The 25,209-nt window shown below is 39.4% G+C and overlaps 1 protein-coding gene across 17 annotated transcripts in view; it reads left to right on the top strand.

The window, feature by feature from the left end:
* Positions 1-25,209, top strand: part of Uimc1 (ubiquitin interaction motif containing 1) — an 82,425-nt gene that overhangs the window by 38,887 nt on the left and 18,329 nt on the right. For all 17 annotated transcript variants that reach the window (XM_076573400.1, XM_076573393.1, XM_042278517.2 and 14 more), the window contains 3 exons: positions 1,682-1,758; positions 7,687-7,790; positions 14,449-14,608. In XM_076573400.1, the coding sequence (XP_076429515.1) occupies positions 1,682-1,758; positions 7,687-7,790; positions 14,449-14,608 (341 nt within the window). The remainder of the gene's footprint in view (positions 1-1,681; positions 1,759-7,686; positions 7,791-14,448; positions 14,609-25,209) is intronic.

Genomic DNA, 25,209 nt, shown 5'->3' with positions numbered 1-25,209 from the left:
GTTGGTGTCTTACTTAATACTATAGCTATGTATTTGCATTAGCTCTTCCATTTTTAAAAAAATTATTTTTATTTTTATGTGCATTGGCACCTTGCCTAAATATATATCTATGTCAGAGTGTCAGATTTTGGAGTTACAGAGAATTGTGAGCTGCCCTGTGGGTGTTGGGAATTGAACCCAAGTCTTCTGGAAGAGCAGTCAGTGAGTGCTCTTAACCACTGAGCCATCACTGCAAACCCGCTTCCTCTATTCTTGATGATTAGTTGATGGGGTTACTTTCCCAATCTTTTTTTCTTTTATAATAGATAATGGTTAATTGATTGTTAACTGGGTCAGGTTTCCAACCACTTTCCCCCTTTGTCTGACAGTTTGTTTTGAGGATTTCTCAAGAGTTGATCTTTGTATTGAATGGCTGTTATCTCTCATATGGAACTTAAAGCCCAGTTGCCATTACTAGAATTTAGGTAGTGGTCTTTGTTAAGCATTTGGTGGATAGTACTAGGTGTTTATCCCTAAGCTGAAGAATATGGAGTTGGTTTGATTCTTCTGCTGTTAAGACACTTTTGGAAATGTTTTAAACTGGAGTTGGTGTTCTGCTCTCTGTTTTATTGTGGTAAGCCTGTGTAGAGCAGATGTAGGTTTTAATAAATGATTATATGCTTTGTCACCAGGAGGGAGTTGAAATCACATACAATGTGGTTTGACTTCAAATTGATTAGCCCATTTTATAAATGTCAGCAAATTGTCTTGTGATGGACTTTTTGAATAGAGCCCTAATGTTACATGCAGAGTAAAACTGTGTCTGGCTTGGGTTTATAACAAATGCTCTGAAATTTTTTATTTAGGGAGAGAAATCACTTGTGGTTTCCTGTCATGATTTAGTTATTTATCATGAGTCTCAGTGGTGGCTATTGTCTCTTCTCTGTGGCTCTTGGTTGATGAGAGGATTTGTGTTTTTAAGTGTCTTCTTGCATACTTGATCAAACTAATCATAAAACTCTGTGAAGCATGAGGGGACTGTTTCAGATGCTCAGATCTCTCAGCCATGTGTTCTGATGTCAGAAAGAGATCATACTCCATACTCCATGGCAGGAAAAACCAGAAGGCTAGATAAGGGAAGCTATTCATAATTAAGTTTTTCCCAGAAGAGGTAGTCAACTTGTGTGGGCAGATTTTTGCTGTAGGACACTTTGGGATTTTATTTCATTTTTGTAGCTTGGAAAGCTATATCTTGAGATAAAGAGAACTTTAACTCTAAGGTGAGGAAAAACTGCTGTGCTGTCAGGAGAATCTCCATGTTTTCTGAGTTTTTATGTCTCTTGCCTTCAGAAGGCTTTAACTGGTAGCCAGACTGCAAAATACCTTTGACATTTTTATACTGTAGTATAATTTTTGTCTTCTCTGATAGTCACTGGGAGTTCTTACCCTTTAAACCTCCTCTATGGAGACTACAAAAGGATGCTTCTTTTCATTCAATGGTTTCACTGGAACCAAAGTTGTAAGCATGCTTATTTTCCCTATTTCTGGCCTACTTGGACTGTAGACTCCTTGCTTTCTGATTGTGATGTTGTACAGGATGTGTCAGCTCACTTGTGGCTTTGTAAACGACCCCACTATTGCTTGTGGACCTGTGCTCCACTTTCTTCTATGAGGAGTTCACTTACATTTGGTTCTGTTTCAGCATTGCAGCTTTGACCAGTAAGAGAAGCTTAGTCCTTATGCCAGAAGGTTCTGCAGAGGAAATCACTGTTTGTCCTGGTAAGCAAACCATGACTTTACTGAATTTCTGATATTACTTACCTACCTTTTCATTCTTATTAAATTTTTTGACTATTCAAACCATTCTCAGGAGGATTATGTGTGGTTTATGTGTGTGTGTTTATCACTAGTATATATACACATATATGCTCACACACATGTTTCTAGTGGACACAGGTGCTGAGGGCCACAGGATTATGCAGTGAGAAATTCAGCCTTCACAAAAGTGCCAACCCACCAGAGCCAAGGTGTAGCTGGAAATTTCTCCAGTTCCACCCAGCCCCATGGTCCCACAGCTGCTTATAAAATAATCACTCAGAGGCTTATATTAACTGCAAACTGTATCGCCTATGGCTTCAGCTTCTTGCTAGTTAGCTCTTTCATCTTAAATTAACCCATTTCTATAAATCTATATGTTGTGCTGACACATCTTATTGCTCCTTCAGTAGCAGGCTTTAGTCTCTCTTGACTACACCCTTCTTTCTGTATCTCTGCTTGGATTTCCCACCTGGCTGTAAGCTCTCTTGTCATAGGCCAATACAGCTTTATTTATTATCCAGTGGTAGCCACACATATTCACAGCATACAGAAAGACATCCCACAGCACCAAGGACTCTGATGGAAGTCTAAACCAAAGAACGTAAGACTTCTTAGCGTTAACTGTTTTTTGAATGATTTGACTGTTTCCTGCTATAGATCTCTTGTGTGAAGCCATAAGCTTTCTTCCATCATTACAATTTTGGGATCTATTCCCATGGCATAGCAGCTCTTTGATTATTTATTGGGCATAATTTCTCCCATGTGCTGGGTAGTACCCCCCCACCACACACACACACACACACACACACACACACACACACACACACACACACACACACTCCATGGGGCAGTCATGCAGTCAATAACCTTGGTTCCCACATCCTAATTTCCACTCCCTTCTCTGAGACAGATGTTAAAAGCTAGCTCTCTACGATTATCTCCCATTTGGCAGGACACCTAGTCAGGAAAGGAGTCTTTCAAATAGATCACATTTGGGACCTTCAGAGATAAAGGAACGTCCAATCTCTGTAACTGCAGTTTCCAGAGACTTGCCCTTGTTTTGTATATGTGTAAAACTAGAAACTTTGGAGACTCAGGGTAGAATGAGAGAGAAGAGAAGAAGGAGAAAATAAAGAGACATGGACAGAAGAATCATGGTGTGAGATTTATTCTGATACCCTGCTGGATTCCTTTTTTGTTTTGTAGAGCCTTTCTCGGACCCTGAGAGAAAGCTTTTAGGGCAAGACCTTAATAGCTTCATTACACAGGTTCTGATTATCAACCTTATTTTCTGCTTAGGGGTAATTTGGTTTTGAGATTAATTGGCTTTTTTGTCTACTCGCTTGCCTACCATGTGATCTGAAGAAGCAACAAGTATCAAGAATAATCCTTACTTAACAGTGAATTCAGAGCCAAGGGGTCTTATATGTTTGATTTATGTGTTCTCAAAGTTAGGCTGTTCTCAAGTCACTTTCATTATTAAGCAAAGCCCTTTAGTAGTTAGTTTGATACTCCTGTTTGAGGTTTTATGAGTTCAGGAACTGAATTTTTTTGTGCAGTTTTGGGGCTGGCATAGTTTTAATTATAGACAAGATCTGGTTAAATGCTTTAGTTTATAATTATAAAAATGGAGATATATACTTTGCTTAGGCATAAGACATACTAATTCAGAGTTTTATGTGGATGGATTTAGATATGTAAAACGATTTAAAATGAACTAAAATATCCACTGTCTAAGGGAACTCTTTGATGAGTCATTGTATAATATGAATAATTATTTTGCTAAATGAACCACTTTTACTTTCTGAAGAATTTGTTTTGCTTGCCTGCCTCCCTCCCTCCCTCCCTCCCTCCCTCCCTCCCTCCCTCCCTCCCTTCCTTCCTTCCTTCCTTCCTTCCTTAAAAGTGGAGCCCATTGTATTACTCAGGAATCTCATTCATGTGATGTTAAGGAACTACCTGCTAATATTGAAACTCACTGGAAAACAAGTAGTGTACAAATGTTACTCAGTCATATTTCGGTTCCTTTAGAACACACATAGCCTGTCAAGAGTATTCATAGTTTTCTTATTTTAATTTCTTTCATTTTTTTTCCCCATAAAGACTAAAACTTAGTTAACATGTACTCTAGGAAAAATCCTATAAATACTTTAAAACACTTGGCAACCTATCAAAAAGGTTTTTTTTATTGTTTTAAGAATGTAAGTAGTGTTGGTTTTTAATGAAAGTGTTTTCTTAATACATTTGAAATGTATTTGGATTACTGCCTAATGATACCTACTAAGAGACTCCATTACCAAAGTGCTGTGATTTTGGCTAGGGCACTCAAGAATGTGGTGCTGTCTTTGTGAAAAGAAAACTATCCCCTTTTCTCTCTGGAACTGTTGAATTTTGCCATCCTTCTGGGAAGTCACTCAATCTACCTGTTTGAGATGCTGGCATATGATGTCATTGTGGCATCTTTCAGAAACAACCTGCAAATATAATGATTGTCATAGTCTTAGCTAATAGATTTTAATTTTTACATGTATGTAAAGGGGTGTGAGATAGGTCATAAAACTAAAAAGGGTGGTGGGAATGGGGGGTGGGCTGGGGGGAAGGGGAGGGGGGCAGGAAGGGAGAGAACAAGGGAATCTGTGGCTATTATGTAGAACTGAATAGTATTGTAAAATAAATAAAAAAAATTTAAAAAAAAACTGGAAAAAAAAACCAAAAAAACAACAACAAAAAAACTAAAAAGGGGACCATGGAAGAGCAAAAAGATTTCTTAAGGAAAATTAAGGTAATAGAATATACATGAAAATGCAAAGAGGAAGGGTATGAGTAGTGGAAGGAGGCATGGGGAAGGAGTGAGGGAGGAGGGTCATAAAAAGTATATATAAAATGTGATAGTAAAAGCCATTGTTTTGTATACTAATTTAAAAAATAAACAGAAAGTCCTAGGGGCTGGACATGGTTTGGCAGTTAACAGTACTGTCTACTCTTCCAGAGAACCCAGGTTTGAATCTTAGCACCCACATGGAAGTGGTTTAGGTCAGCAAACAGTTGTATTTAACCTGTAAGCTAATGGTAGGGAGTCATGATCATAAAAGCTATCTAACTTCACTTAGGAAGAGCTTACTTTTCCCCTCTCTTATTAGCTAGCACTGTTTGTATGTGTATGGAGTGTGTACCAAATGCATGCAGTTCCCATGGAGGCCAGAAGAGGGACTGGATTCCCAGGAACTGTTGTTACAGATAGTTGTGAGTTGCCATATGGGAGTTAAGTCCATGTTCTCTAGAAGAGCACCAGTGCTCTTAACCATTGAGCCTCAAGATTAATTTGACTCATGGTTTCAGGGTAGTCAGTATTGCTTATCTCCATGCACTTGAGCAGAACGTAAACATGATGGAAATGTGTGGCAGAGAAGCTTCTTTACCTTGTGCTATTATATAAGAACCAATGAAAAGAGAAAGACAGAAAGACTTGAGTAAGATATTGTCCTAAGGATGTAATTATCAGTGGCTGATACTTTTCAACTAGGCCTCACCTCTTCCCTTTTACTGTCTCTCAATAAAGTCATCATTGTGAATCCCCAAGAGATGACTCCATTAACTGGGTCAGAGCCCTCAGGATCTAACTGTCTCAGGAATTGCAGTCACATACATACCCATCTGTAAATTTACTAATCTAGGTTTCTTAAATCAGTCAAATTGACAATCAAGGCTAACTGTCACAGGATGGTACTAGCATTGTTTGGGGAGTGATTCTTTGAACAATGTATTTGGTGATAAGCTCTTTCAGGGAAATTTAACACAGAAGATTTTGCAGTTTAAGAATTGTGAGCCTCTTACCACCAGAGTGGATAAAGTGTGTGTGTGTCCATCCAATTTTGCACTATAGTTAATAATATAAATGTGTTTAATCCTTTAATCATTCTGAAGTTAGTTTAGAATCTTATAGATTGTTTACTTGCCCAATGTTGACTATTCATTGTATATGTGAAGCATGAAAGTGTCAGAGGTATAGAGTAAAACAACCGAGAACTTAACAAGGTTTACCTTCTGAGATATATTTTTTATTTTAGTTATGGTTATAATAAGCAAACATTGGGTCTAGAGAGATGGCTCAGAGTTAAGAGCACTGAGTATTCCTCTTAAGTACCCCACAAGTACCCACATGGCTTCACCATAAGTACCCACGTGGCTGACAATCATCTCTAACAACAGTTCTAGGGGGTCCATTACTCTCTTCCAGCCTCCATGGCCAGCAGACATGCATGTGGTGCCCAGAAGGAAATACAATTTAAAACATAAAAAAAAAGAAAAGAAAAGTGAACACCATAGACTGTTTCTTTTAAACAACAGACATTTATTTCTCAGAGTTTTATTTCTGAGACATTTATTTCTGGAGGCTGGGGAGTCCAAGATCAAAGCACAGACAGATTCAGTGTCTAGTGAGAACCCACTTTCTGGTTCATAGATGTACCCTCTTACTATGTCCTTACATGGGAGACAGAATGAGAGCCCTCTCTGGGGTTCTGATACAGGGTACTAATCCCATCCTTTTTATTTCTTCACTCTTATGACCTAGCTACTTCCCAAAGACCTCCCACTTCCTCTTACCATCATTGGGAGTACAATTTCATCATAAAGTTGGAATGGAACATAGGCATTGAGTTTACAGCATTTCTTTACCAGATTTGTTGTCATTTGAAATACAGTTGTTCTCTTGTTATATTGATAAGTGTCTAGAATTCCTAGTTAGCCAACTTCAAAAAAATCTTTTTATTAGTTCACCCCCGACCCCCCCACCAAACTTTTCCCAAACTTCTTTTTTTTTAAGATTAGTAAATATTTTAGGCTCTTTAGGTTAGATATTTGTTAAAGCTATTCATCTCTGTTTCACTGCAAAAGCAGCCATAGACAATATGTAGCTGAATGAATATGGCTGTGTTCCAATAGGGCCTTATTTACAAAACCAGGCAGCTGGCCAGATTGGGCCCAGAAGGTATCTATAGTTTTCTGCTCCTGATTTATACTATATCTCTGTGTTAGTAATAGGTAGTGGTAGTACAATGCCTGGGACTTGTTATTCCATCAGTACATTCAACTACTAGATATTGCTTAAAGAACATATTAAAGAATGGCATATCTTTGTGTAGAATGCATAGACTTATTTTTGTCCTACTTTCTGTTTTCCCTATTCATCCTTTTAACCTTAGAGCTAATATAAGCAGGTTTTGGTTTCTGTTGAAATCAGTAGATTTTGATACTAGGACTACAGTGAAATAAGCCAAATGGATTAACTGGTAAGTAGATAAGCAAACTGTGATGTATTCATTTAGTAGAGTACTACTTACCAGAAAAAAGGGATGCACCATTGATATGTCTGACAACATGGCTGCCTCTCAGTTACATGATACTAAGTAAAAGATGACACCAAATCACTGTGATTTTTTTTTTTTTAACCTTTTTTAAAGACAGGTCTCACTATGTTGTCCCAGGTTTGAACTTGAATTCTCTCAGCCTCCTGAATAGCTAGGATTACAGGTGTGTGCCGCTGTGACATCTGGCTGATTCCATTTAGGTGATATTCTAGGAGAGACAAAATGGTAGGAGTATATAGTAGATTTGTACAATTGACTTCAGAAAGGTACAGGAGGATTTTAATAGGATGCTGGAAACATATTTTCTTTATTGTGGTAGTTACATGATATGTATTAGTTAAAACCCATCAAATTACAAACTGAAAAATTGGTGAATACTGTTGTGTGTAAATTATGTCACAGTAAAGCTTCAAGAAGAAACAAACTAGGTCTATATTGTCAGTTTAGCATTATCATACCCTAAACTTTAGAGAAATTGAAATTAATGGTATTTACTTTTTTTTTTTTTTTAAAATTACAGAGTCACAATTAAGTTCCCCTGAGCCCCTTGACCTCAATAGAGAAGATTCTCCAGATAGCAGCGAGATCCCCATTGAAGTAAAAATGACAGTGAGTGATAAGCAGGTGAATACTCTTCTCTGTGATTTTTGTCATTCATTTGTTTATGCTGTTGCTCTTCTGTGTTGATACAATGTTCACCTCAGCCTGAAAGATTTTGGTGGTATAGAGTTTTAGCTTTGGGGACACTTAATCTCAGAGAGAAATTTTTATAATTAAAATTATCATTTCAGCACTATTTGTAAAAATATCACTATTTTTTGTTTGTTTATTTTAATTTTGATATTTGAGACAGGGTCTCTTGACATAGCTCTGGTTATTTTGGAACTCACTCTGTAGACCAGGCTGGCCTCAAACCCATAGACATCCACTTGCCTCTGCCTCCTGAATGCTGGGATTAAAGGTGTGCATCACCACACCTGGCCACTTACCATTTCTTTAGTACTTTTACTATCTTTGTTAGAGATGGGGAAAGAAAGATTTAGAATGTTTACATGATTTGCACTAGTTGATGCTACTTTTAATTATAGAACTAGAACCTGAACATAGATTTGTCTCTAAATCTATAGGGACATTTTCCATTACATACAGATAAATAGAAGAAATGAACAATGGGGGGGGGAATCACTGTATAACAAACTTATTTATAAATGTTATAGGAAATACAAAGGGAAGACAATACGTGAATCTTTAATTGCATCGTTAACCATCCCTGACCACACATGGCCATAGCCATAAAAGTTGAAATTCTTAGAGTAACCCAGGCATGGTGGCACAGCCCTTTAATCCTAGCACTAGAGAGACAGAGGCAGGTGTATCTCTGAATTTGAGGCAGCCTGGTCTACATAGTGAGTTTCAGGACAGCCAGGGCTATACAGAAACCGTGACTCAAAAAAAAAAAAAAAATTCTTAGAGTATATTTTTTCTTTTGAATGCATACACCTGTGTGTACTCATATGGAGACCAGAGGTTGATATCTTCCTCAGTCAATCTCTACCTTACTTTCTGAGATAGGGTCTCTCACTGAATCTGGAGCTCACCCGTTTTGGCTAATCTGACTGGCCAGCAAGCCCCTGGGTTCTTCAAATCCCTGCTTCCTGCATCTCTGTTTCTTTTCCCACCCTGTCCCTCTATTGAAGGAGTTACAGGTGTGCACAACTGGCCTTTCTGTGATTGCTCAGTGTCCAAACTCAGGTCCTCAGACTTGAGTAGAAGGAACTTTACCACTGAGCCGTCTCTCTAGCCCCTTTACTGAATGTATTTTTCATTTTGGATTTAACCAAGTAATTTCTTGGAATTCTGTTGCTGTAAAAAGCAGTTTGAGGATTGAATAAATTCTTATAGAAATAAAAATTTTGCTTATATTTATGTTTATGGTCCTGAACACTTTAACAGAGACTTAATTTTTTCATTCCTTTTTATACTGTGAAGGGTTTTTTGGAAACAATTTTCACAGTAGATGTTAGATCCTTTCCTAGTCTCTGCACTGCAGGTAATTGGCTAGAAACTCTGCTTTCATGAATCACACACGGGTTTCTTGGAACCTGGTGTGTCACAAATGACAGACTGGGATTTCCTCGTGCCAGTGCAGGAAGAATTAGCCTCTGTAACAGATCTACTGACGATAGATCCTAATAGATAATATCACAATGGCCTCTTTTTTTTTTCCCTCAGAGAAGATCAGAACCTTCTAAATGGGAATCAGGGAACAATGTTAGTAATATAGTTATCCTAACATGCAGAAGAAGCCCTACAAGCCTTTAGTTATCAAGGCTGCTTTCTTATCATCCATCACTACAAAGGATACTATTCTTGGGGCCAAAGAACATAAACCTGATTTAGAATTTATAATGTGCATTCTGCACTGCTGCATATCAAATGAGTGCTTTCACTGTTGCTGTTTGATTATGTCTGTGTATGCCTCTAAGTAATCTTAGAGGTTTCCTGGGATCTCTCTGTCTCTGCCTCCTGAGTGCTGGGATTAAAGCCATGTACCATACCTTGTTTTTTGAGACAGGTTCAGTGGAGTTTGTCAATTCTGATAGGCTGGCTGGCTGGTTACTGAGCCTTAGTATTTGCTTGTCTCTGCCTCCCCAGTGCTAAGATTACAAGCATGTGCCACTATGCCCAGTTTTTTACTTGGGTGCTGGGGATCAAACAGAGATTCTTTTGATTTTTTGAGACAGGGTTTCTCTGGGGAACCCTAGCCGCCCTGGAACTCTGTAGACCAGGCTTGCCTTGAACTCAGAGATCCTGCCTGCCTCTGCCTCTTGAGTGCTAGGATTAAGGGTTTGTACTACCACTGTCTGGCTCCCCAAATACATTTTTAAAAACTGAGTTTCTTAGAATATTAAATTAGACAGAGTATAAAACATATAGCTGATATGGCACAAGTAGAAGTATGTATATAGAAATAGTTTTTCTGCTTTGAAAGTTTTATGACTGTTCAGTGATATTAGCTTGTTAACGGGGGTAATTGTTTGGTAGCACTGATTTATGCAGAGCAACCTTGTTATAACTGCAGTCTCTCTTGATCATTTCTTACACTAGTTAGTTTTCTCTGGAAATGGTGAAATAATGTTTTCTCAGTATTGTGTGTTGTGCCCTGGTCGAGAGACCCCCGAAATGCAAAAGCAAGGTTTATTAAAGCTGTTCAAGCCGCGGCAGGGACCTCGTCAAGCCATCCAACACAGTAGAGGCTGGAGGAGGTGCCCACCCCTCTGCAAGCTCAGGTTTCAAAGGCAAAAACCATGAGGTTACATCATTTAGGGGCGCTAGTACGGGTACAATTCTGATTGGCTCAAGTTTCAGGGGCTTTTCAGAATTTCTGTGTTATCTTACTTTGTAGTTTTAACCGGTTGTTTGTCAAACTTTATAGACTACCTCCGGCTTGGGGCATTCTGTGGTTAATCAATTGCTACTATATAGTCCTTCAAACATCCTAACTTTGTACCTTTGACCATCTCCAGCATTGGGGCATTCTATGGTTAATCAGTTGTTACCAGATTGTAGCTAGAGTTTTCCTGCCTTGCCCACAGTCAGGACAAATCTCTGTCACCCGCCAGTCCCACAGCCGCTCAGACCCAACCAAGTAAACACAGAGACTTATATTGCTTACAAACTGTATGGCCGTGGCAGGCTTCTTGTTAACTATTCTTATATCTTAAAGTAACGCATTTCTACAAATCTATATCTTGCTACGTGGCTCGTGGCTTACCAGCATCTTCACATGCTGCTTGTCCTGGCAGTGGCTGGCAGCGTCTCCTTCTGCCTTCCTGTTCTTTTATTTCTCCTCTGTTAGTCCCGCCTATACTTCCTGCCTACCCACGACCAATCAGGTTTTATTTATTGACCAATCAGAACAACTTGACATGCAGATCATCCCCCAGTACAGCCAAGTGCAGACCATCTCAGACACCTGCACTCAGGCCCATGGTCCTAATCATCCTCTATGCAAACTTGCTGGGTAACGCCACAAGGAACCCAAGAAGGGCTCCCACAGGACATACATCAACATCCCACAGCACCAGATGGCTTTTCAAACATCCTAACTTTGTCCTGGGACCTATGTCAGCAGCTCTGAGAATTTTGAAACTCAGGCCTGTTTCAAGCTGGGTGAGGGGCTTGCTTGAAATGGGGGGCTTTGGTTCTTCATTGTGCTTGAGAATTTTCTTGAGGTGTATTGTCATATGTATATCATATGTCCCTCTGTTCTCAGGGGAGGAAGAGGCAGGCAGATCTCTTGAGTTCAAGATGATCTACATAGTGAGTTCCAGACAGCCAGTGCTATGTAGGGAGGCCCTGTTTCAAAAAACCAAGGTAGCAGAGGGTGAAGGACTTGGTGATTTGGTGGGTATGTCTTTATTTTCACTGGGCTTATTTTGAAGTCAGAAGTTTAGGCTACAGGAGTTTTCCAATTTTTTTAATATAGTGACATGATATTGTCATTTATAAATGTATTAAGTGGCATTCACAGCTCTCCGGGATCAGGCTTTCTTTTGGGCTGCCAACCAGCTCCCAAATCATGACACAGAGACAACTTATGAATGCTCAGCCTTACCTTATGCTTGTCTCACTAGCTCTTATAATTGATATTAACCTGTTTCTCTTCATCTGCATTTTTGCCTTGGGGCTTTTTTACCTTTCTTTCTGTATGTCCTACTCCATGTCTGACTGGCTGGCGGCTGCCTAACTGGCTCGCCCCGGGTGTCTCTCTTTCCCCTTTGTTCTCTCTTCTTATTTTCTCAAGCTTAGATTCCTCCTCCTGCTTACTCTCTCTGCCTGCCAGCCCCACCTATCCCTCTCCTGTCTAGCTATTGCCTATTGAGCTTTTTATTAGACCAATCAGGTGCCTTAGGCAGGCAAAGCAACACATCTTTACATCGTTAAACAAATGCAGCATAAACAAATGTAACACATCTTTGCCTAGTTAAAGTAATACTCCACAACACCCTAGAGCCACAGATTGGATATACCTACAAGGGATTACAATTCTGTGTCTGAGTACTACTTTTGATATCTCATTGGGTAGTATTTTTACTTATTTATTTTACAGTGTGTGTGTGTGTGTGTGTGTGTGTGTGTGTGTGTGTGTGTGTGTGTGTGTGTATGTGTGTGAGAAAACAACTTGCAGGAGGTAGTTCTCTCCATCCATGTAGGTTCTAAGGGGTTGAAATCAAGTCATCAGAGTTGGTGTCAAACACCTTTACTCACTGAAACATCTTGCCTCTATGGTATTTTAAAACAGTAGAAACAGCTCTATAGACATCAAATTTGATTATCTACATAGTTTTAATAAAAGTTGTTTTACTCATGTTTTCTGCCTTGTAATTCCTTTCTAATAGTTAATATTTAAATAGACTTTTTTAGTGGTATTGGGGGGAAATGTCTTATTTTTAAGATAAGAATTTTCAGAAATATTCTGTTTTGTAGAAGGTAGTTAGAAGTCATTTCAATCATAGTGAGACAGTAATAGACTCCTTTCTCTTAAATACATTAGTAGTTATATTCATTATATTTTATAAAACAGTGGATGAGTGCAAAGCAATATAGTGTTTTGTTTTGTTTTTTCCAGACAGAGTTTCTTTGTGTAGCCTTGGCTGTCCTGGAACTCATAAAAGTTCACCTGTCTCTGCCTCCTAAGTTCTGAGATTAAAGTCATGCACCACTGCTGGGCCAATGCAGTGTCTTTTTGTGAGCACTGGTGATACTCTTTGTATCACATCTTTGTGCTTAGTGAACTTTAGAATGCCAAGCGACTTCTCAGTAACCACTAACCTTCAGTAACTCAAGACTGCTTGCAAATGAGGGTGTATTTGCTTCCTCCTTTCGCTCAAATAGCTTGGTTGTACAACATAGGAATTTCTTAGAACATCTGTGAACAGTAGAACCTAGATTTGTAAGAAACTCAGTGACTAACCTTGGAATAGTATCATCTAAGACTTTCAGACCCACTTTAATTTCTTGACTTCTCCACAATAATCAGTTTGGGCCAGCAAAATGGCTCAGCAGGTACAAGTGCTTGCTGTTCAAGCTTGATGACCTGAGTTTGATTCCTGAAATCCATATTAAAGACTGGATGATGCACATCCACAATCCTAGTACTCCTAAATCAAGATTGGGGGTAGAGACAGGAGGACTGCTTGGAAGCTTGAGAGCTGACTAGTGTCATATCCCCTGACACAGCTACAGTCACCTAAAAGGAGGAAACCTCAACTAAGAAAATGCCCCCAGAAGACTGGGCTATAGGCAAGCCTGTAGGGCATTTTCTTAATTAGTAATTGATATGGGAGGGCCTAGTCCATGGTGGGTGGTTCCAGCCCTAGGCTGGTGGTCCTAGACTCTGTAAGAAAGAAGACTGAGCAAGTCATGATGAGAAAACCAGTAAGCAGCTCTCCTCCCTGGCCTCTGCATTGGCTCCTGCCTCCAGGTTCTTGACCTGTTAGAGTTCCTGCCCTGTCTTTGATGGTAAACAGTGATATGGACTTATAAGTAAAATAAATTCTTTCCTTCCCCCCCCCCCTTTTTTTTTTTTTTTTTTTGGTTTTTTGAGACAGAGTTTCTCCTTATAGTTTTGGTGTCTGTTCTGGATCTTGCCTTGTAGACCAGGCTGGCCTCGAACTCACAGAGATCTGCTTGGTTCTCCCTCCTGAGTGCTGGGATTAAAGGTGTGTGCCACTGCCGCCCTGCCCCATGTTGCTTTTGGTTATGGTGTTTCATCACAGCAAGATAAACCCTAAGACAGCCAGCTTACCTGGAATACAAAGTATGGCAGAAACAAGAGAGACCTTACCTTAACTAGGTGGAAGGAGAGAACCAACTCCCAAACTTCCACATATATACTATGTAGCATGGACAGACAAACACACACACACACACACACACACACACACACACACACACACACACACACACACACACACACGACAAACAAACCAACCAAACCACATAAATACCAAATAAGCAAAATTTAAAAACTACCAGTGCAAGATACTGGCAACTATAGGAGCAAGAGAGAAGACCTAAGAGGCTTTAGTAAAATTGATTGTCTTAACTAATGACTTCTTTAGGCCTCCAAATACTTCAGTCTTTGCTTTCAATCCTTGATTTTGAATCTGGTATAAACTGATAGGTATTTTTTCTTTTAAAGTAAATGAAATGTGGATGTATTTTGTTCTTTGGGGGAAAAGATATGTTAAAGCTGTTACTTAAAATTGCTCTTTAGGTTGATAATGGTGAGAGAGAAGATAGTGAGAAAGCAAATTGCACTCCTGCATTCTCCTCTGGTACCCGGGTGTCCTGCCCATTGTGTGACCAAGACTTTCCTCCCACGAAGATTGAGCAACATGCCATGTACTGCAATGGTCTGATGGAGCAGGAAACAGGTAAAAACTCAGCAGGATGGCCTAACTTTTTGTTGTTTTTTGAGATAGGGTTTCACCATGTAATCTTGGTTGGTCTGGAACTCATTATGTAGACCAGGCTGGTCTTAAACTCATAGAAACCCTTCTGCCTCTGCCTCCTGATGCTAGGGTTAAAGGTGTCCACCAGGGAGGAGGGGCTTAGACCTGCCTCAGCTGAGTGTACTAGGCTCTGCTGACTCCCCATGGGAGACCTTGCCTTGGAGGAGGTGGGAAGGGGAGGTGGGTTGTGGGGGAAGGCTGGGGGCCAGGAGGAGGGAGGAGAGGGGATCTGTGGTTAGTATGTAAAATGAATAGAAAATTTAATAAATTTTTTTTTTTAAAAAAGGCGTGCACCACCATACCCAGCTGACAGTGTAACTCTTAATTTTTTTGCATGGTACTTTTGTAATCCTGTATAATACAGTACAGGAGAAATAGCTCTAATTTCAAAGTTGCCATTGTTTCTATATAATTAGTTTCGAATACAATTGTGCTCCTTGTCCTTAGTAGGCATATTATGTTGTACTAAGTTCCTCAGGAAAAGGTAAAGGGGAAAAAGCCTTCCCTCTTAATGTTCCATTTGTTTTTTACTGTGAATAGCTGAAAAGCTAATATCTGAAAAGTAAGTAGACCTTGCATTTCAGCTTATATATTTAAATATTGAGACTCCTAAGGAACTTAGGAAACTTAAATTCTAGCATGGTCCATTTTTTATTTAAAAGAAATGTCTTATGGTTTATTTCGATAGACATTCCACTTAGAGACAGCTGTTAAAACTATTCCTAATGTATATTTCTGTCCTGTATATCTTTGCTGGGTTATGCTGAAACTATTTGTTACCTGTCTAAGAGTATACCAAAGCCATAGTTTTGATACAGTGTCAGATGTTGACCAAGAAAATATTCTTGTCATATCCCTTGATTTACCATCTGGATTCTGCCTTTCTGTCTATGATTTTAACCTTTAAGTAAATTAGTGTCAGCATAGCTAGCTCTCCGTGATCCAACATACAAATGAAATGTAAGTCTTAGGTAATTGGAAGTGTTGCAATCTTCTTGGTGCCAATTGATTTTTATAACTTAGATGTATTTAAATCTGAAATTGTATATTTGTGAAGTATTTTATAAGTTAAAATTGCAGAAAGGACCACTTGGATCATCCACAATGGTGGTACATGAGTTGGCAGCCCAACCATCCATGACCCTAAATGTTCATGAGTGCCCATCCCTAAAGATTACTGGAGTAGACTTAGTATTCTGCTGGATTTCTCTGCTTACCACCCATGTCATATCTATCAGAGTTTTGTTTTTTTTTTTTTTTTTTTTTGATGTTCTTTTTTTTTTGTGATATATATTTTTTATTTTACAATACCATTCAGTTCTACATATCAGCCATGGGTTCCCCTATTCTCCCCCCTCCCACGCCCTCCCCTTACCCCCAGCCCACCCTCCATTCCCATCTCCTCCAGGACAAGTCCTCCCCCGAGGACTGTGATCGACTTGGTAGACTCAGTCCAGGGAGGTCCAGTCCCTTCCTCCCAGACTGAGCCAAGTGTCCCTGCATAAGTTCCTGGTTTCAAACAGCCAACTCATGGAATGAGCACAGGACTTGGTCCCACTGCCTAAATGCCTCCCAAACTGATCAAGCCAATCAACTGTCTCACCTATTCAGAGGGCCTGATCCAGCTGGGAGCCCCTCAGTCTTTGGTTCATAGTTCATGTGTTTCCATTCATTTGGCTATTTTTTTTTCAATAATTGAGTAAAACTGAAATTTATTATATGCCACAGTCGTCCTACGGACCTCCATGCTATATATATATAGCCTCTATGGTTCTATGGGTTGTGGTCTGATTGTTCATTTTATATCTAGAATCCACCAATGAGTGAGTACATACCATAACTGTCTTTCTGGGTTTGGGTTACCTCACTCAGGATGTCTATCAGAGATCTTAAGCAGGTGAAATGGCTCAGTGGGTAAGGTCATCTGCCACCAAACCTGATGACTAGTTCTGACCCCTGGATCCTACATGGGTAGAGGCTAGAAGAGGACACTGAGTGTCCTTCTCTAGTGCTCTCCACCTGTTCCTTTGGGGCAGGGTGTCTCTAACCAAGGGGCTCACGTTTTCCCAGTTAAACTAGACTTCAGCAAGCTCCACTGATCCTCCTGTCTTTGCTCTGCTCAGAGGTGGAGTTACAGGCATGTGTGGGATGCCCAATTTGTTCCATGGGTACTAGGATCTAAATTCTTCCTTCATGATTGTTCAGCAAACTGTTTTAAAAATCACCAAACCATCTCCAGTCTGTGGAACATGTTTTTAAAAAATTGGCGCTAAGCCTTTATGTGGGTTACTAGAGAAGTTTTAAAATAAGGTTTCTGCTACCAAGAGGTTTGTGATATTATTGGGAAAGTAAATTTTTACTTAGGAAAGTAATTACAGTTGTTTAGAGTGCATGGTTTATGCCTAAGTGAATATCCCTGCAAATAAATACATTGGGGGAGAAAAGGGCAGTGTATTGGGATCATGTCCTAGATAGACTGGCATTTTAGATAGACCTTTTGGGGAGATTTTGGAGCAGGAACCATCCCATAGTCTATTCAGTCATGTGTTTTCTTGGGAACAATTTGGGGATCTGGGTAGGCTGGGGAAGTGAGGAATTATGTGAGACACTTACTAGTATGTATGTGGCCTTTGCTTTATCCTCAGTAAATCTGATCTCTTAGTTTCCATCAGCTTGCTTGTGCCCACATGAGAGACAGAAATTAGTGATTGTTTCTTGTTCCTCTCAACATAATTTCTAAATCTTGGATAGCAAGCTTCTCATACTGTAATGGGAAAGTTTCCCATCTTGAGAACGGGAAGAAGCCACATAATAGAACCTGGAGGCCATTTGCCTAATTCCTGGGGAGTAGAGTAAGAGAGTTCTTACCTCTCGGAGTTAAGTACCAAGATTTCTTCCTCCTTTCTGTTTCTCTCTGAAGCTGATCCTAGACATGCTTGGTTTGACTGTGTAACAGGAATAGTAATTAGCATCATTTACATGGAATGTCTACCGTTTATGCCTAGTTACCGTGCAGCACAATAACAATTATGCATGTCATTAAAGATGTGTCTGATTAACTTTGCTGTAAGTTTTATTTGATTACAATACTACACTGTGGTTAAGCTGGCTTGTGTGCTCAGTTTATTTTAGTGACAAAGCTATCTGATCAGAACTATAAAAAAATAGAATGTTCTTTAAAAGGATTGTTTGCAGGAGATATGATTCACTATATTGATCCAGACTAGAACAAAAGCAAAGTGCTTTTGTATTTATTTTCTGGAAAATACATTGGAGATCATTTTTATGTAAACACTTAGGAAAAATAAAGCTCCCTGCTTATTCAACAAATATGTATTAATACCAACTGTATATCACATACATTGAATTAATATAAAAAGTCACTACTTTCATGGCGTGTACATTCTAGTGATGGAAGATAAACCAGAAAAAAGTAAAGAAGCAACATGTCAAGTGGTGATAAATTTTAAAATTTATTTTGTGTGGGTGTGCATGTGCACATGTGTGTGCATATGTATGGAGCCATAGGTCAACCTCAGTGTTATTCCTTGGGAGCCATCCACTTTGTTTTTTCGAGACAAGGTCCTCACTGGGACCTGGGGCTTGACAGTTCAAGCTAGGCTGGCTAGCCAGTGAGCTCCAGGAATCCTCCTGTCTCCACCCCTCTAGTGCTAGGATTACAAGCATACACCATCATGCTCAACTTTTTCTGTGAGTTCTGGGGACTAAACTCATGTTCTTATGCTTGTGTGGCATTTAACTGCCTAAATGGTCTCTCTAGCCTGGTGATAAATATTTTAGGGGAAAAAAAGTACAAAGCACAAGAAAGGAATAGAGATCTAACAATTTAAATACCGATCTAACAATTTAAAATAATTGTTAGAAAGGTCCCAGTTAAGATAGTAGCATTTGGGGCTGGAGAGGTAGCTCAGTAGTTAAGAGCACTTGTTGCTCTTTCAGAGAACCCGTGTTTAATTCCCAGCACCCGCATGGTGTCTTATAACCATCTATAACTCCAGTTCTAGGGTATCTAACTCTGTCTTCTGACCTTTGAAGTCACATGTATACATTCAGGCAATAATTCATTCACATAAAATAAATAATATAAAATAGAAGGTGGCATTTGAGTAGAGACCTACAGGAAGTGAGGGAGTTTTAAGGTGAGAAAGTGTATTAGCGTTCTCTGGAGTAACAGAATTATAGAATGAATCTCTCTATATATATAAAGGGGATTTATTGGGATGACTTACAGGTTGAAGTCCAGCTAATCCAACAATGGCTGGCTGTGAATGGAAAGTCCAAGATCCAGCACTTACTCATCCTACAAAACTGGATGACTCAGCTGGTCTTCAGTATATGCTGGAATCCTGAAGAAGTAGGCTCTAATGCCAGTGAAGAAATGGATGTACTAGCAAGGCAAGGGCAAGCAGGCAAACAGCAAAAGCTTCCTTCTTCTATGTCCTATATAGGCTTTCAGCAGAAGTTATGACCCACATTAAAGGTGTGTCTTCCCACCTCAGATCCAGATCAAAGGTCACTTCAAACCAAGCCAAAAAAAAAAAAAAAAAAAAAAAAAAAATCTCTTACAGGTGTGCCCTCCATTTCTGGATTGTTGTTCATTTCAGATGTATTTAAGTTGACAACTGATAATAGCTCTCACAGGAAGAGAATATGTTACTGTGCTACCTAGTTTTATGTCAGCTTGACAAAAGCTAGAGTTATTTGAGAAGGAGGAACCTCATTTGAGAAAATGTCACCACCAGACTGACCTGTGGGCAAGTTTGTGGTACATTTTCTTGATTGATGATTGATGTGGGAGGGCCCAGCTTACTGTGGGCAGTACCACCCTTTGGCTGGTGGTCCTGGATGCTATAAAAAAGCAGGCTGAGCAAGCCATGAAGAGTAAGCTAGTAAGCAGCACTCCTCTATGACCTCTGCATGAGTTCCTGCCCTGACTTTCTTTAGTGATAGGCTGTGATGTGGAACTGAAGCTGAAATAAACCCTTTCTTCCCCAAGTTGCTTTAGGTCATGATGTCTTATCACAGCAACAGAAGCCCTAACTAAGATGGTTAAAGATAGAGGAAAAAACAGAACTTCAAAGACCCTTGCATATGAACAGGCTGGAGTATAGTTGGAGTGGAGCAAATGAGAGAGAGATAAACAAGAAACTAGAGGAATAACTGGAAGGGGCAGGTAGATAGATTCCAGAGCTCTTAGCTATAAAAAGGACTTCAACTTTTCCTCTTCCGAGTAATCATTGGAAAGGCTTGAGCAAAGAATGAATGTTTAAGCAGAGGATGGCAATTTTTTTTTTTTTTTTTTTGGTTTTTCGAGACAGGGTTTCTCTGTATAGCTTTGCGCCTCTCCTGGAACTCACTTGGTAGCCCAGGCTTGCCTCGAACTCACAGAGATCCGCCTGGCTCTGCCTCCCAAGTGCTGGGATTAAAGGCGTGCGCCACCCCCACCCCCCCCTGCGAGGATGGCAATTTTAAGGGTCACTCAGGTCGCTGTAGGAGAATAGATTATTAGAATTGGGGACAGGGGTAGAGCTGGGAGAACAGAGTTAACATTTTGTTTGGGGCAGTATGATAGCGTGGACAAAATGTGGGCTTTGGAAGTAGGCAGATCTGGATTTAAATTTTATCAGTAATATTTGCCAGTTGACTAATATTTACCTTTTTTAGAACCAGGCTCCTCATTTATACAATTAGCCCAACAGTGGGATGATGAGAATCTGAGACACTTCATAATATATTTGGGTAGATATATAAAACATTATGCCTAGATAGATAATAAATGCTAGGTGCAATTATGAATTACTTCTTTAAGTCTATGTAGTATTTCTAGGGCCTGTGTTTCTAATAAGTAGATAAGCTGTAGTTGGGTATAAGTAAGAGGAATATGGACATCAAGGCCTAAGAGTCAAAGTGGTAAGAATAAGTTAAATTGGGAGTGGTGTTGCACGCCTTTAATCCCAGCTCTCGGGAGGCAAAGGCAGGTAGATCTCTGAGTACAAGGCCAGTCTGGTTTATGTAGAGAGTTCCAGGACAGCCAGAGCTACATAGAGAGACCCTATCTCATAAAACAAACTAACAAAAAAGAGTAAGTTAGTAAGAAGTACATAATAGTAAGGTTTAGGAAGCTATAGGCATTAACAATATTTACTTGTTGCCTAGGTAGAGGGTTATAGCATAGAGTCATGATACTGCTTAGAGTTATTTTCTTTTCAGGGCTATCTCCAGAAAAACAATGATGAATAGATGGGGGTGGATTGAAGGAGTTGGAGATCTTTTCTATTATATGCTTTGGAGATAATAAAAGACTGAGGCTTAGAAGAGGCTTGACTTGGGTAATGTCAGCATAAATCAGTAAGGCCTCAGCATCTCTAAGTAAGATTCACTTCTCAAGTTAGACAAAGACCTTTTTTGTCTTAGATACCTGTTAGTTACTGATCTGAATGTAATTTGTAAAGCTCTCCAGTCTTCTTTCTTGTATTAGTGTGGTGTTTGTAGTACTCAGGATGATTAGATTACTTATATTGCTATTACCTATTCTAAAGTATTAACAGTTGTGAAATGGGATAGGTTTAATAGGAAAAACTGTGAATTTAGGAGACCGGATGATGTGGGGAGATACACAAATCATACATAGGCTCTGGTCTCATGGAAATTATGGTTTAGTTGGATAAGTGAGAAGTGCACATGAGTAGCTATAATGCAATGTTAAACCTACTCACAGAGCGATTGCAAAGAAGATCATGTGTTGTTTCAGAGGAAAATGTGATTTAAGACAAAAGGGCACTAATATAACATCTGTCATTTAATACAAACACATATAACATGTACAGAAAAGAGCAGCGATTAAATAGGATGATAGTGTGTGCATTGTGGAAGGTAATAGGAGAATGACACATGTAACTTGAGCTGATGACCTCAGAATGGGAGAAGGCCTTTTTCAGCTTTGAAATTTCTATGTTTATTTCTGTTAGCTATATTGTACTTTCTAGGTGCAAGTGTTAAGATACATTTTAGTCAAGTGTGTAGGCTGAGGCAGGAAGACTGCAAGTTTGAAGCCTGGCTGGCCTTGAATCTATGGCAGTCTTCCTGCCTTATCTTTCTGAGTGCTAGGATTATAGGCTTGTGCCACTACCTAGTTTAAAGTTGGTGTTTGATGTAGTATGTGGAATGATTGTCTGGCCTGGTGTGCTAGTATACACCTGTAATACTGGTACTTGGGAAGTGGAAGCAAGAGGATCAAGAGTTCAGAGTCATCCTTGACTACATAGAGAGATTGAAGCTGGGCTACATGAGACCCTGATTAGAAAATACGTAGTTGTCTGACTGCAATATGTCCAATTAGGATCTCAAGCATTTTTGTTCTTCTCCTCTTGTTTTTAATGCTGACTTTTGTTGTAGTCATTCCTACTCATTGGGTTTGGATGTTGAAGAGCCAGTGTTGTGTGACTTTTCTTGGAGAGCTGTAAACAAACATCTTTTTACCCCAGATAGGATGCCAACAACAGACCAAAGAAATGATCCCACTCAAGTCTAGTTTGGTGAGCCAATGAGTTTTGAGAGTTACTTAAATAGAAGCATGAGTGACTCTCAGGCAATTGTATCATGGAACATCCCAAACAAAAATGTTTGACCACTCACAGAGCCCTCATCCCTGGAGCTCCCTACTCAACTTGTTGGCAGTTTCACCTTGTTTACAGATCATCTAACCTGGGAGAGCCTTGTAAGTCCTGTACAGTTTTGAGCATCCTGTGCCTCTCAGCTTCATGAGTTTCCCTCCTCCCTCCAAGTGAGAATAGCAGCACAGCATCCAGGTCTCAGGATTTCTTTTAGCAATTTTCTTCTGCCAGATGTGCTTATTCCCCCCCCCAACCTTGAAAAATAAAATATCCCCTTTAACACCCTTTTAACAGTTAATACTCAGAAGTATTGTGTACAGAAGGAATACCAGCAGGTAAAACTGTTTTACTTTAGGATCTAGTCACACTTTTCATGCTGTTGAGTGAGTCATGATCCTAATTAGTCTTATCAGTTAAAACTAGGAGTCAGATATTGGGATAATAACCTGAAAATTCAGAGAAGCAGAGTAGCAGTGGCTAGAGAGACTTCTTACCTCTATGAATCCTCTACCTGCCTTATATTCCTGTCTCCACCTCCTGAATGCTGGGGTTAAAGGCGTCTATGGTTGACTAGTGGCTGGCTCTGTCCTCTGATCTCCAGGCAAACTTTATTTGTCATAACACAAACAAAATATCATACAACAGTTGAGGCTGTATAAATATCCTATTCCAAAGTATTGTTCACTCATGGTTTAAAATTTTTTTTTATGTTACATTTATTTACTAGGGAGAGAAAGGGCCACTAACTACCAAAGTATAAGTATGGAGGTGAGAGAATAGCTTATGGAGTTGGTCCCTTTTTCCCAATGTGAGTGCAGAGGATTTAGTACCCATTGATAATGTTACTTAAATTGTTTATCACTGTGGTAATGGTGGTTTTTGTAATCCTGCCACTTCTACATTGATTAGCTGACATTCTTCTGTAAAGAAGACTTTTTCCTCCCTCTTCACTATTTATTTTTAATATAGTATGGACTTATGGATTTTTTTCTTGACTTAATGTTTCATTTTTTAAATTAGTATATCTTTATTATAGAATATTTGAGGAAACAGAAAAAAATCCTATCTGTGATCCAGCTTAATGTGTGCTGGTTTGATGTGTGCCTTTTTCTTTTTCTTTTTCTTTTTTTTTTTTCGACACAGGATTTCTCTGTATAACAGCTCTAGCTGTCCTTCAATTTGCTTTGTAGACCAGCCTGGCCTCAAACTCACAGAGATATACCTGCCTCTGCCTCTCGAGTGCTGGGTGATAATGAATTCTTATAAACACATCTCCCAACTTCAGTAATTATCAACATAAGATCAATCTATTTTTATATGTACTCTGGTCTCTCAACCCCTTCTCCACTAAAGCATTTTGAAGCAGTTTTCCAGCATATTTTTTCATATACAAATATTTTGGTGTTCATGTTTAAAAGATAAGGAGTATTTATAAAAATACAGTTCCAGACACAGTGCGGAAGTACCTGCTTCTAATCCAGCAATTGAGATGCAGAAGTGGGCAGAAATCCAGCCTGGTGTAGATAGAGAGTTCCAGGCCAACCAGGGTAACATAATAAAAGCTTATCTCAAAAAAACAAAAAACAAACAAACAAACAAACAAAAAACCAGCTACATTTGTAATTTGCTGTTATGATACCAACATCGTTGTTGTTATCGTTATACCAGCCATCCAGGACCCAAACAGCGGTCATACGTTAGATTTGGTTGATACCTCTTTTAAGTATTTTTTGAAATCTCATTAACACCCCCCCCCCCATTGTACTTCATTTGTTAAGTAAAGAATTCCCTCCCTGGAATCAGAAGTTCAAGGTCAGTCTCATATACAGTGTGCTTGAGACCAGCCTGGGATACATGAGACCCTGATTCAAAACAAAACAAGAAAAACAAAAACCACAATTTTTTTCTTACTGTATTTTGTTGATTGCACTTTAGCATGTTTCTCTATTCTAGAGTATAATTTCTGGAAACTGCTAATTGGATTTGAGGCTTGGTCAGATTTACCTCAGGTGTTTTTGTTTTCCTTCAAGTGTGTTTCATAGATGATATTGTAAATCTCATATTAAATTAAGCTATGAGGCACACACTGTCTGGTTGTCTTTTTCTGATTTTAAGATTAACTAGTGCTGAGTGATGGTAGCACACTCCTTTAATCCCAGCACTTGGGAGGCAGAGGCAGGCAGATATCTATGAGTTCGAGGCTAACCTGGCCTACCGAGGGAGTTCCAGGACAGCCAGGGCTACACAGAGGTGGGGGTTGGGGTTGGGATTAACCAGTAAAATCAATCTCTTAGAAAGCTCCACTCCAGCTATATTCATTGTCCATTAGTATGGACTTTGTGTTGCTGTGGAATGTCATTCTGTATGCTGTGAATGTGTGTTGCTCTGATTGGTTGATAAATAAAACACTGATTGGCCAGTAGCCAGACAGGAAGTATAGGCGGGACAAGCAGACTAAAGGAATGCTGGGAAGAGAAAGAGCAGAGTCAGGAGTCACCAGCCAGACACAGAGGAAGGAAGATAACAAGGCAGAACTGAGAAAAGGTACCAAGCCATGTGGCTAAACAACATAAGAACTATGGGTTATTTAAGTGTAAGAGCTAGTCAGTCAGTAATAAGCCTCAACTAATGGCCAAGCAGTTATAATTAATATAAGCCTCTGTGTGTTTACTTGGGGGACGCAAGTGGGAGAAATTTGTCCCAACCGCCAGCCGGCTGGGACACCCGAGAAACTTCCAACTACATTGTGTACTTTATTAAGGTACTTTCAATGTACATAATTTTTTAAATTATGAAAGTGGCGTATACTCTTTGACAATATAGAATGGTATAATGGGGGGAAAAATTCCCAAACTCTACCTCACTGCTCCAATATATGTTTAATATTTT

Source organism: Peromyscus maniculatus, chromosome 5, assembly GCF_049852395.1.
Source record: "Peromyscus maniculatus bairdii isolate BWxNUB_F1_BW_parent chromosome 5, HU_Pman_BW_mat_3.1, whole genome shotgun sequence".
Taxonomy (NCBI): Eukaryota; Metazoa; Chordata; class Mammalia; order Rodentia; family Cricetidae; genus Peromyscus; species Peromyscus maniculatus.
The sequence above is the reverse complement of the archived record's forward strand: the minus strand, read 5'-3'. Positions and strand labels throughout refer to the sequence as shown.